Source organism: Hordeum vulgare, chromosome 3H (genome assembly GCF_904849725.1).
Source record: "Hordeum vulgare subsp. vulgare chromosome 3H, MorexV3_pseudomolecules_assembly, whole genome shotgun sequence".
Lineage (NCBI taxonomy): Eukaryota > Viridiplantae > Streptophyta > Magnoliopsida > Poales > Poaceae > Hordeum > Hordeum vulgare.
In genome coordinates, this window is record NC_058520.1 from 426,353,726 (window position 1) to 426,367,396 (window position 13,671).

The 13,671-nt window shown below is 44.8% G+C and overlaps 3 protein-coding genes across 3 annotated transcripts; 1 reads left to right on the forward strand and 2 right to left on the reverse strand.

The window, feature by feature from the left end:
• Positions 1-2,626: 2,626 nt before the first annotated feature.
• LOC123441822 (60S ribosomal protein L7-4-like) lies at positions 2,627-3,624 on the reverse strand. The gene is made up of 4 exons (XM_045118038.1): positions 3,586-3,624; positions 3,085-3,181; positions 2,930-2,988; positions 2,627-2,827 (listed from the first exon to the last, which is right to left on the reverse strand). The coding sequence occupies exons 1-4, from the start codon at positions 3,622-3,624 to the stop codon at positions 2,717-2,719; spliced, it is 306 nt and encodes a 101-aa protein (XP_044973973.1). The 3' UTR covers positions 2,627-2,716.
• Positions 3,625-5,123: 1,499 nt separating this feature from the next.
• Positions 5,124-6,183, forward strand: LOC123444088. Its single transcript, XM_045120702.1, has 2 exons — positions 5,124-5,637; positions 5,737-6,183. Exons 1-2 carry the CDS (start codon positions 5,499-5,501, stop codon positions 5,850-5,852), a joined length of 255 nt encoding a protein of 84 aa, XP_044976637.1. The 5' UTR covers positions 5,124-5,498; the 3' UTR covers positions 5,853-6,183.
• A 99-nt stretch (positions 6,184-6,282) lies between these two features.
• LOC123444087 (tubby-like F-box protein 1) lies at positions 6,283-13,495 on the reverse strand. Its single transcript, XM_045120701.1, has 4 exons — positions 13,073-13,495; positions 11,746-11,833; positions 10,471-10,600; positions 6,283-7,102 (listed from the first exon to the last, which is right to left on the reverse strand). The coding sequence occupies exons 1-4, from the start codon at positions 13,364-13,366 to the stop codon at positions 6,544-6,546; spliced, it is 1,071 nt and encodes a 356-aa protein (XP_044976636.1). The 5' UTR covers positions 13,367-13,495; the 3' UTR covers positions 6,283-6,543.
• Positions 13,496-13,671: the final 176 nt, after the last annotated feature.

Consider the following 13,671-nt stretch of genomic DNA (forward strand, 5'->3'; position numbering starts at 1 on the left):
ATAGCAATTCACATCACAAATACACCACAACCAAGAGCTAAATCAGGGGCATTTTTAAAACAGAAAAGGTTCAAGTGAAACTTGACCTTGAGATGAAATAGAGAGGGGGGAAAGATGGTTTGAAACCTATGCAATCACACGGCACTATTCCTATATCACAATGCATACTCCACACAAGGGCCACATCTCACATACCACATAAGATCACAAGCACCACATGAAATCATATGACCACAAAGCAACAACACATGACACATGGAATGATATGATATGGCATGCATGCATGCAAGGAAGAAATAACAAGTGACATCACATGAAATCATACATGCATAGAGCTTCCATGTCATTGACAAGGTGGACCCACATAAGAAGTTTCCAAAAGTGGAAGGTTACACACTTGGGGCATTACATCATGTCCTTGGATGGCGCCTCCTTCGACTTATCACTATAACCGGGTGAAAGAGAAGTGGTGGATGTGTTCTCATTGGGATATACAAATGGTGAAATTGTTGTATACAATTTAAAGTTTAATAAATAATCCAATATTTTATTTAGAATTGTGAGAAGATAATAAATGTAAAAGGATTTATAGGACGTTGAATATTTTGAAACATAACGTTCTATTTTCATTATTTGGGCTTGGCCCAAAAAACACTTGATGCACACAAAAATACAATGCACATGCTCTTTCCCCGAAAAACATGCACGCATGAACTTATCTCCCCTCTCTTTCCCCATGTTTAAGTCTCCCTGCTGCTCGAAGTGCCTAGCACTGCCGTCACCTGCTCGTGTATGCTCGCCGTTCTTGGGATATAAAGCACCTCATGTCGTGTTCTTCCACCATGACCATCAAACTATATATTTTTTAAACCAAATGGGCACCGAATGGGCAACAGAACAGTTGTGGGTGTCATCGGTTGGATCAGTTCATCGATTTATTTGTGACAAAAAAACCAAGTTATTAAAAATAACCTAGATAAAATGAGTACACATAATATCATATGTAATATAAAAATAACCAAGCATAATTTATATGTACCCCACAGATTCAAAATAAAAATATGAATGGTCATTGCGAGCCAACCTTTTTGTGAGAATAGAAGGGCCACTCAATTAGAGCATGTGCAAGTGCACGCACGCAGCCAATGTTATTTATTTTAATTGCTCCCTCCTCGGCCCATGCACATCCAACAACATCATCGTTGGAGGGATCGAATTAGTATGTGTTTATTGCCAATTTGAGATGTCCTTGTCCATGAGCTAGTGATAACCTCACTTCTAATATAAATAAAAATCCAATTCTTTTGGAATTGGATACCCAAATTTAGCATACTGCACATTCATCTCTCTTATCATCAGTGTTTGGTTCTGCAAAAATAGGTTCAACGTGTAAAATCAGGGCAGCTTATCTGCATACAATTTCCTTGGCAGAGACAACAAACCATTGCATCATTCAAATGTCACAAGTGAATTGTTTCAGTTCGAGGTCTTGAAAAAATCAAACCAACATACATCTCCCAGGGATAGCCATCAATGATATGCATGTGATGCTGGAGCCTGACCAACTTCCCTTGACCCCATTTACTGTATCATATCCATGGAGACAAAGGGAAAAAGGTTTCAACGGACTTAGGTCGGCATCCATGATCAGGTTTCAAAGGGAGAAGACTCACCGCGTGCTGGTAAGGCATGGACCATGGTGGTCCGTCTCTACTTTGTCGATCGATAAGATCATTGAGGTTGATCAGCCCACTGGGTACTCATCACCTTGCTCTACTGAATCTGCTTGAGGCCGTCGTTGGTGCTCTGGTGGTCTGCAGCCGGGCTCTGAAGTCCTCTATTTGTTGTTCGATTCACCATAGTGAGCAGGGAACAACGTGAGGAGAACAATGTCAATATCCAATCAAGATGGTAGAATAGATCAAGATTATTTCAAAATAAAATGAATAACAAGCATCATGCATCTATGTGAACAAAAATATAATCAGCAAGGACATAATTATATTTGACAGAAGCCTCAGACCCGATTGAAATCACAACCAGTACAATTTTCTTAATTTGGTCTTCACAACTATAAAGAAATAAGAATAATAAATGTGCACCGTCATTTCAAATCCAAGATAATATTATCAAGGTTAAGGATTGTGCAATGCTTCTATTTTGCTCGTAGATGAAAAAATTCAAGATGAAAGGTTAGGCAGATGCAAATGAGTTACAATACATTAGGAAAATTCACTGCTACAATGAACCTGTTATTGGTAAACTTATTTTCATCATTGTATATCACAATATATTCGGATCGTAATCTAATCAAGTTTTGTCCAACTCATGGTTGGGTCGACGCTGCCTATTGCCATCTTTGAAAGTATAGACAACAACAATGCAACATCATATCAAGTTTGTAGTTGGCCTGACTTGATCACTTGGAATCTTGGTTGATGGCACTACATATGAGAAAAATGATTGCCTATAGTTTTTACCAACATTTAACATCATCAGCTAAACTAACATAATTGCTTGGGACTAAATGAAGCAAGGATGGTTCGGGTTTCAGACTAAACTTTTCACAATAACTTGCAAGTGGCTAGACAACATAGCCTGAAGCAGTAAAATGGCATAGTAGACAGTAGACAACAGAGGTAAATTTATCTAACCAAAGACCAATTATAATTTATTTTACATTAGGAGATGAGGAAGGCAACATGAATGCATTCAATTAAGACTCAAAAGGTAGACAGATAACAGATCCGTAAGCAACATATGGGTCAACCCAACGTAGCATGTTAATGGTGGCCTTGTTGACCTTAAGGAACACACCATTAAATATCTGTAGAAGTAAATTTTAGAAGTGAGCATATGTAATCATTTACAGAAGTAGATGTATCAAGCAACATGTTCATTCACATAACCAAATAATTGATCAACCCACCTGCCTCAAACGCAAAAGCTGCAAGATCTTCTTGGTCTTCGGGTGCATAGCATTGATACTGAGGTGAAACGTTACAGAAAATTAGCTTAAACACATGTCCACACAAACCCAAATGAATGCAGATGGCAAGGAGCAAATGACAGTGATCCCTTTTCCACAGATACGGACGACAAACAACAGCTTTGCCTCGGGACTGACATAGAACCCACCCTTCATCCAGGCCTCACGCCTAAGTTGCACCAACTCCTTGTCCTGCTCCCAATACCCAGATTAGCATATTGAGTTGTTGACAGCATTCATTCATTACTGAGAGCATGTTTATCAATTATTCCATCAGATAGAAACACCAACATGTCAATGATCAATCGGGCTAGATTAGAGCTATGTGGTAGTAGCACATATGTCGAACTACATCAGAACAAACCGAATATGAAGGATTTATACAAAACTAACACGACTCTACACAGATATCAAGATGACTCGCAGTAATGCACAACACAAAAGCATACAAAAATGGGCCGGTATGAACAAATCTTGCATATAGAACTGCTAAACTCCAAACACTCCTTCCCTATCAATCGAAGACAAGAAAATGAGTAGCTGATAAAGTCCAAATTTGACTCGGCACCGCCCCAAAACCTAATCAGTGGAACTACCGCAAATCTTTGTAACTCCATAACACAATCCACAGCCATGAACGAGCAAGGGGCATTGGATCGAGCAAGACATGAGAAGCGATCTGACCTGAGCCTCGTACTCACGTCGCTCCTGCACCGTGTGAGGGGACGCAGAGGGGGAGGAGCCATGCGGCAGAAGCCGTCCCTGTCGCCACTCGGGTGAGCATCATGTTGCCGGCGACCATCCGCCTCGCCTCGGATTCGCCTGCCCCATGCCTCGCCGGAGCGTCGCGCCGCCGGTGGCAGCGTCGCGAGCACCTGCAGCCCCGAGCATGGTCGATCTTGTCGGCCTCCCTTACTGCTTCAGGTGGAGATGGGGAGATGGGGTGGCAGCATGTGGCGGGGTAGGACGACGTGCTGGAGGTGGAGATGGGGTGGAGGCATGCGGCGTGCCGGGGTGGCCCGGGACAGCGCGCTGACGCATTAGAGGTGGAGATGGGGTGGAGGCGTGCGGCGAGGCGGGGCGGCCCGGGACGGCGTGCTAGAGGTGATGATGGGGTGGCGGCGTGCTGCGGGGCGGGGCGGCCCGGGACGACGCGCTGGAGGTGAAGGAGAGCTGCCAGCGGCGCATCGGGTCGCTTGGGAGTGGATAAGAGGAAGGGGATGACCACGGACATCGGGACTGCGGGTTGAATACATAAAAAGGCAGGGGCCTTTCTGCAAAAAAGCCACGGCGGGTTTTCCGACAGAAGCGGTAGCCGCTTTATTATTATTAAGTATATATATATATATATATATATATATATATATATATATATATATATATATATATATATATATATACTCCATCCGTTCCTAAATATAAGTCTTTTAAACGATTTCACTGGATGTCTACATACGGAGCAAAATGATTGAATGTACACTCTAAAGTATGTCTATATACATCCGTATGTAGTCCACTAGTGAAATCGCTACAAAGACTTATATTTAGGAACGGAGGGAGTATATATATATATATAGTCGCGCTATTCGTCACCCTGGATGAGGAATAGTTATTCTTCACCCCCTCTATTTTAACATCAATTCACCGTAATTTTATGTTTCATAAATTTTGTCTTATTTTATACGTAAAAATAAACCGTAAAAAAATATAATCAATGTAAAAATATTTTATGTCACGTAAAATTACGAACATACAAAAATAGTGCAAAAAGTACAATAAATTCAATTTTTACTAGTCTTGTGACCTATATTTTTGTTTTTCTTTTGTAAAATTTTATGTAGTGATTCAATATAAATGTAATATTTGTATTCCGAATGTAATTTATTTGTAAATTTATCCTACCCATACCCTATCCATTGTCATCCTTACCCATGCCCCGTGCGCATGCAGTGACGCAACGAGACTCCGGGCGGGTACTAGCACCTTGGCAACTAAAGAAAAAATCACATCGCCATCCAGTCCGGTTCCCAGATCCCCGAATAACGCCCGTCCAGCTGATTGATCCGGCACGATCGACGCCACAGGACATAACAATTAACCCGGCTGATCAATCTCAGATTGCAGAAACGGAGCTCCAGGCTCGATTGCTGCTGCCGTTCCGTGCGGTGGTGTACAGAGAACCAGGCCGGAGATCGATGTGGGTATGTACTACGCCGCTGAAGGAGATCTTTGATCTTTCCCGCCGGTCAGCCAGATTCATGTGCACGGGGGTCGGCCGGGGCGGGTCCGAGCGTCCAAGTCGCCGGGTGGGACTCTTGACCCAGCACAGCAGCATATTTGACCAAGAACGAGGAACCCAGCCCCAGCTCCATGTATCATATCATCGTCGCGGTGACCTCTCCGCCAAGGCAGGCAGCCCCTCCCCCAAGTCTCCCCGCGCCAATAAAAGGCCAGCCGGCCGGTCCGTGCGATCAAAGAGGAGTATACTGTATAGCCACATGCTATAGCCATGCTCGGGAGGAGAAACAATGGGTCGTCGACGTCGAAGCCCGGAGCGAACGGGGCGGGCCTCGCCGGCGCCGGCGCCAACACCGTCCTGACCGGTGGCCGGCAGGAGGCGGCCGCGTCGCAGTTCGTCGTGCAGCTAGGTGAACACCAGTTACCCTCCTCGATCTAACATTTCTATAGCACTGCATAGGTGCACGAAATCGTCGATTATGTATACAGTACATAAAATCCCGGTGCAGATGAGGCCGCTCGGGAGAGGCTGGAGCGCATGAACCGGAGGCTGAGGCTGCTGGAGCAGCAGATGGAGATGCTGGAGGCGGAGGTCGGGAGGGCCAGCAGCACCGCAGACGGCTAGGATGAGCACGAGCATCGACGCACGCCGTCGGAGAGACGATGGCTAGCTAGAAGTAAATAGAAGCCTTCCTTTTCTTGAGCGTGGGATTGAGATATTAGATCCTGCTTGTGCGTTAAGGAAAAGTATGGTGATGAGTACATCCTGTCGCTTTCGTCTCCGGTGGAAAACGGATGCCGTTATGGATCTCTGAATTGTCGCTTGTTCTAGGATCTTCCTGTAGCAAAGTTCGTATCGATGGAGACATGATTAAAATTCCCAGTTTAGGACGGACTGTATCAGATCATCCGTAAAGCTACCCCCAACACCTTACTTAAAGCAGCTTAAAAAGACACCTTGCTTTTAAAGTCCATAGCAGATTTTTGCTTCATCTTTCTCCTCAGCTGACATGCAGTGCAGGTAGGAGAAAGTGTGACTTCACCAAGCCACTATATACATTAGAACCCTGGGTTTTCGCTTACTTTATGGGTAAAATTTTATACAGCACAATTCCCTCATTGGAACTAAATACATTCAACAAACCTTACATTTTTCTTGTACATGCCCATGATACATACATATAGCCATCGGCGCCAAACAAAAAGAACAAGAAAACGCCGAATTACTGAGACGCAACAAGACTTGCGGATGCATCCACTGCAACTGCGACAGCGACTGTGACAGCCAAACGGTGATACTTCGAGCCACCATATTGCTATTCACAAGCTAGCTTGGTACCAAAGCTGCTGAGGCTGATGGCGAAGGCTTGAAATGCTGACAGTGGCTGCCGATAATCCATCGTGAAGATATCGTCGTCGACCTTACCAAATTGCAGCAGCACCGTCCCCTCATCCCTGGAGCTACTAGGGTCATTGGGGTCCGTGGCAGCAGCCAGCTGGAAGTTCTTGACGGATGCGACCGTTACCCGCCCATGGAAGTTTAGGCACCAGCACTGCAAGTGCTCGTGCCAGCGGGGAGCTTTGTTTCTTAAAACCTTGGTGCCCATGGGCTTCCGAGACTTCGTCTTGAGGGAGTTTTCCCAGCTCTCTTGAGTTGAAGGGAACTCGAGTGCACAATACATTCTCCTGGGGCCTCTGGATTTGAGCAGGTTGTATTTGTACGAAAGCTGCCCGACTTCATAGTTGCCTGCCGATACTTGGGGGCTTATTCTTCTGCTTCCGAAACGCCTACTAGATCGACTACTTGATGCTTTAGCACCATCATGTGGTGGCTTGCTATCATATACTTTGAAGTTTGTTCCCCAAAAATCAGATCTAGACAGGTTACAGAAGAAGCACAATTATATGAGTAAAAGAATCAAATACATATAATTAATAATCAGTTTTTCAGTAATTCAAACATAAACCAAACATAGGGAAGTTATGTAACCAAAACTAGGACACTGAAATGGTTAAATCAAATTCCAAGAAGTTGGTAAAGTAAAGGCTAAACACCAGTAATCAAACGTATTTTAGGACAGCAAATCACCGATTCGCAAGGCTGACTCATGTCCGTGCCTCTGATGACTACCTCTAGGCATACGAGGCACGGCTGGAAGTCTTGGTCTTAATTGGGTCTTCACCAAGAGGAAGTAGACACATCAAACAGAGTAGGCAGCAGCATGCAGAAGAGAGAAAGAGGAAAATAAATTTTGGTGAAGCACGTGAGGAAGATGAAACTTCCTTCGGGGCGTGTTTGGCTTAAGCCCAAGTCCGCTGACACCAAACGTTTGACTAGCCAAAGGTTTTGCTTACCCGTGGTTGGGCCGATGTTGGCAAGAAAAATAAACTGAAGGTGCGGAAACCATCCAATCAAGGAGCAATGTTAGTCATAGCCAAAAAAATTGGTTGGTTAGTGCCCAGTCACAAAATTGCCACCCAGCGAACGCCCCAAAGCCAGCCCAAACGCTCCGGGCTGTCCAACAACCCTCAAACCCCATGTCAGATCCGACAGGTCGGACCTACTCCAAATCCGCTCCAAATTTACCAAGTGCACCAAATCAACTGCCATGCTCCCATGTCTGTCGTCCCCTTCTGGCGTCCGAGCCGTCGCCCTCCTCTACCCTTGCTCCCCGTCTGCGCCGCCGCCCGATTCCACCGTCCTAGATGTCAACATCGAGTACTCCGTCCCTCTCTGTTGTCATGGACGATGCCTTAGCGGAGTCTGTGGTGGTCCTGACCGTCGTTGCTTGCAAGGCAGAGAACGTCGCCCGGAGAGAGCAGCGTGCCCAGGAAGCTGTGGAGGAGGCGGCAACATGGACTTGGGCAGGGCAGGTCTAGCGACCGCCTCTGCGCCATCCGCCATGCTCACACGAAGGAACAGACAGTCGACCGTGCCCGACTCCATTCCGGCACCCGAATGGGCCAGACATCCCGGATGGCTGCACGCAAGAGGATGCCGCTGCGGACACGGTGTACAACTCACCGCAACTCCAAAGGCAACGGACAACGTCGGGAAACGCCGTTGCTGGGCATGCCCACGTGTTCTTCGACGAAATGGCCAACCAAGACACGGTATGTTTTTACCCCATACGCCATTGTATCGCTTGCTTTGTTTGTTGCACACACCATTGGATCAATTTAGGGATGGTAGTTTCATTGTGATGCATATTGTAGGATACATACATGATGAACATGATAAATGATGGTCAAGAGCCTACGCATTATGACTTGTGATACCAATTCCCCTATTTTCAACGTTGGGCAAACATCGCACACTCAAAAGAAGAAGGTAGCAAAGGTAAGAGGTTCGGCATTCCAAGCCATGAAGATGTGTTGTGTAAAGCTTGGTTGGCCACAAGCATTGATCCAATTTGTGGAACCGAGCAAAAGGCGTAAGTATTGGCAAAAAATCCACAAACATTACCATGGACACAAGAACTATGTGGTGCCACACCCTATCCATACAACCGCCAATGAGGGCTCTCTTCAACATAGATGGTCCACCATCCAAGAGAGCGTCACCAAGTTTTGCGGTTTCTATTCACAAGTGGTTGGCCAAAACCAAAGTGACATTTGAGCCAATGGCCATATAAATTTGATTTGCTTCACATTGTCATCATTTGTATTGCTAGCTTCTTTTGTTGCATTGTCTTCGGTGATTCTTCTTTGCTAGTTGGGGTTTGCAGACGGACAAGCAACCATGCCAGGAGAAACCGGCAAGTGATGGGAAACAAGTGGGAGAGGCAAAGGGTCGTGCATGACAGCGCAGCAAGCAAAATGTACGGGCATTTTTTCGGCCAAGGAGGAGAAGTACAAGCACTTCTTGGATGTGCAAAGGGAGAGGATGTTGTTCAACTGGGACAGGGTGAAAGAGAAGTTGAGCATTGAGGGAGAGAAGATAGACTTAGAGAAGCAAGAGAAATATGCAAGATGGGAGCTTGAAAAGGCTGTGACAATGCAAGGAATTGAGCAAGAGAGAGAGAGAAGTTGAGGCTTGTGAGGGAAACGAAGGAGTCGAGGATCATGTTGCAGGACACTAGCCTCTTGGATGAGGAAAGCAAGAAGTGTTTGATCAACATGAAGAAGAGGATCAACGAGCGCAACAATGGAGGCGTTTGATTCATTTATGTATCGCCTATCTATTTATGAATTGTTGCATTTTATTTTGCCATGGGTTGAATTGTTGAATTGTGGTTTATTTTGCTTTGTCAAATTGTTCAATTGGTGATGAATTGGTTCTATATGATGGGTGTGCATGGCTTTGCATGAATATGAGGGGTGTAGTTCTACCGGAGGACAAATGAGGAGTGTGGCTGTTCCACAGGACAAATGAAGGGCTGGCCGGCACTGTCCGTGGAGGCATCTGGACGCGCCTGCGGACGTTTAGGGGGTCAAATTTGCCCAGTCCAGTTGTAGATGCCCTTATGTTTTGGACACAAACCATGAAACCAAACATACCCTCAAAACAGTGACATTGCCGCAACATGAACAATGGCACCTTCAAAACCAGCTTCAGGGGGTTAAAGTGATTCAGTATTCAACATTCAAGGGGCTAAGTAAGCCACAAACTTGAGGGGCTTAGGACAAACATGACACTTGGGATGAGCAAAATGGACTTTTCCCTTAATGATAATATAAAAAAGATAAAATCAAAAAGGGATCCTCAGGACCTAAAAATAAATAAATAAATAAATAAGGACCATAAAAAACAGCAAATGTGAAGCAATCATGAAATGTAAGAGCTTGCACACTCCCAAGAGCAATGATAAAGAGCTTAGGGTCTTAAGACATAATGTAAATACTTCAGCAGGCCATCACAGAATTTCAACGATGTGTTAGTTTCCATGTGAGAAAGGGATGAGTAAGGCATCTTAGGCATGCCACCAGGTCAAAGGGTTTGTTTTGCAATATTGCAAATGATGCATCCTTTGACCTCGGAATCGTATTACTAGCATTCAAATTCAATGAAGAACAATACAAAGTGGAGAAGTGGTACTAACTGGAAGTTTGGAACTCTGAAGTCCTATATTGTCTAATGGCTTTTATACCGCTGTGGACCTAGGTGTGTTTCATAAATAAATACCCATTTTTTGGTCCCATATTTGCACCACATATATTGCTTCAACCAATTTGAACACTTAGTAGGATACATAAAAAATAGCATGGCAGGTTGAGACGACTGCAGCCATGTAGAATCTCACCTCAGTTTCCCCATATATGCATTGCTCCCTTGTGACAAGTCGTCAGCATCAAGGGATATAATGTACTCAGTATGAGGACCACGCCTAAACCTTCTTGCGGCCATGAGAAACTTCCCTTTATCTACAGTAGCTGCAAGACAAGGACAATATGTGTATTAAACTATTATCATCAGGCACATTTGATGCTGAAAATGATCAAATGATATTATGAATGGTATAATGCATTGTAAGGGACGACCATGGTAACTAGTAGAACCAAAGATTATTCATTTAGGGCAAAATAACAATAGTACATAGCCACACAACAAACTTTATCCTTTAGCAGATGAGGGTAAGGATTTGGTTGAGAAAATTGGTGCTCTATAAATACATGAACAGGTCAATCTACTGCCTATGCACCTGAGTGTTACAGATAGTAACAAAGATCAAGTGGAAGATCTCAAGTACTATTATCTGTTTCATTACAAAGATCAAGTGGAAGATCTCAAGTACTATTATCTGTTCAATGAAATGAAACGTAAAGTCTTTTGCGTTTTCTCTAAAAAAAACTTAGTATCTTGTAAAACTATTCAAGCTCCCAAAGATCTGGGGAAAACTTTGAGTCCCTTCAGATTCATGCTCCAAAAGATGCTCAAGTCCTATAGGCATGACAGAACTAAACCCTTGGAATTGAACTTCTGAGCTAACCAATCCAAATAATGAGCAGCACTATCCATTATTTTATATTTGAAATATAGCATTATCACAACACACATTAACGATTCTAGTCCAGAATTTGGTGGATTTCTGCATGTTCAATTCCATTATCCGGTCCACAACTGTCGCCCCAGGACCCCAGTTTAATGCATACAGAATTACAGATACAAATTAGCGAATGGCCCTGAAACCCCAACATAGGTGCATTTGTGCTGGTTGATTACTAGTTGTAGTGCCAGGAAGGGAATATGTATAAGAACAGACAACACATGCAAACACAATGCAGATGCAAAATAATAATAATTGAAAAGTCATTATCGACTAGGAGAAACAAGTGATACGCTTCCAATTAAAGCCTTACTGACTGAGATCCAAAAGCTATATATGCAGCATATTGCTGCTTATCAAGTGTCATCGTGCATACAAATACGAAGTTTTTTTACTAGACCATTGCTAACTCTTAAATATATTTCTTGCTAAATGTGTCCTTGGTCCACTGATAACGAGTTGGCCCAAATGCATACGCAACATAAAATAGAATGAGAAAATCAAGGCAGTACACCCATCAGATAGGCTTACCAGTTGTCAAGCCAAGGTAGAGGTAGAACGTAGAGTTCTTCTTATTCCGCTTGATAAAACACTGCATTGGAAACTCCTTTGGCCCTGGCTGTTTGACATTATGTTGTAAGATTAGGCATACAGATGCTGCATAAGAAACTTCTGTGCAAGTCCCCAAGTAACTACAAAGGAATCCCTCGCATAAATAGCTTCAACAGAAACGTAAGAAAACTATGGGTACATTTGGTTTTAGCCTAGCTTGGCTGTATCAAATAATTGGCTAGCCAGATTTTTGGTGGAGCCTTTGCTTGCCTAATTGGCCAACACTGACTAGAAAGTGAACTGAAATGGAGAGAGAAGCATTGGCATGACAAAATATTGGTAGCCATCCAAACATAGACCAAATTTTTAGCCATGACCAAATTATTGGTAGGGTGGGTTTTGGCCACCATCCAAACAAATCCTATGCTACTCAAAATAGGCAAGACGGAATTTCTCATTGCGGAAGCCTTGCCATTAAAATCCAATTAATTGAGTTCCTGTTTGCAGGGGGATGACAAAAATACACAAGCCAAAATTTCTGATCGTCGACACGCCAATCGAAACCACCCATCGAAATACACCAAATTTAGTATCGCCCAAACCAAGAATGAGAGCGTGAGTGCACTTTTATGGGATGGCATACAGCGCGACCGGGCAGTGGCACGACGCATGGAGCAGCACCCCACTTTCACCTGACGTCATTGATGTACACCATGGCCCCAGCACACAAACCGTTGCATGGCTGATCAGACGGTGGATTCTCAAAAAAAAGGCTGATCAGACGGTGTGGTGCCCGGCGTGCCATAAGATCAGGGAGAACTTGGTTTAAGGCATTTTTATAAATAAAAAAAGGGTACAAGAACCGATTAAGGGCCTCATTGATTGGCGGGAGATTATCCCATTTCCGGCAATAATTGAATTGTTCCCTGTGAATTCATGTGAATCTAATAGGCCATGAGAAATAACATCACAGCTACATTTACAGGTCCAACCTTCCAAATCGCACAACAAACAACCTTAGCATCTATGGAAATGGAAAACTAATGGACCTAATGTATAGGCAGGCGCGAAATTTGCCGCTCAGGCTTAATCCGATGCCCTACCTGTCTCAACGGAGAGGAACCTTTGGAAAAATTACGGATCGAAAGGGAGCAAATCATCATCAGTTTCCTCCTTAATAAAAACTTAAGTTTGGGATGGGGATTTCCACAGCCCTACACCACCACACACGGAACCGGAAGCAGAGACCCCTACCAATCGACGGGTATGAGAGCACAAACCCACCAGGCGCAGCTCCCGTTCTCACCTGCTTGAGCGAGGACGGGAAGGTGATCTTTCCGGACACCGCGGGCGGCCGCACGACGGCGACGGCGGCTTCGCGCCACCGGCGGCAGACGCAGGCGCAGGAGACGACATCCTTGCGAGCCGGCCACCTCTCGCCGCCGGACGCCTCGACGCGCCGCACCACCTCCGAGAGGAGCTCCGGCAGCAGGCGCGCCCACCTCTCCTCCTGCTCCTCCGGCTGCCCGTCCTCCTTCTCCTCCCCCATCTCCGCCACCTCGGAGACCTCGCCCTCGGCCGCCGGCTCCTCGCAAGGCATATCTTCCGCCCACCACTGTACTGCCTCCCCACTAGGTTGCGGGCCTCTTTCGTCGGCCTTGGTTTTTTGCTTTTCTTTCTTCCAACTGTAACCAAAACCGCGTTCGGCGATGGAGAGAAGAAGATGGAGTACTTGTCTGGAAAAGTGGATCTAGCGGACAGGTACTGTGACCACTCATCACTGTGGTGCGTGGCCTTTCTTTAATTTCTTTCCTTTTCCGTATTATCACAGTGGTGAAACGATCACACACACACACATGAATTTTCTTCGCTGTGCAAGTTACTCTTTCCTTTCTTTTCCTTCAA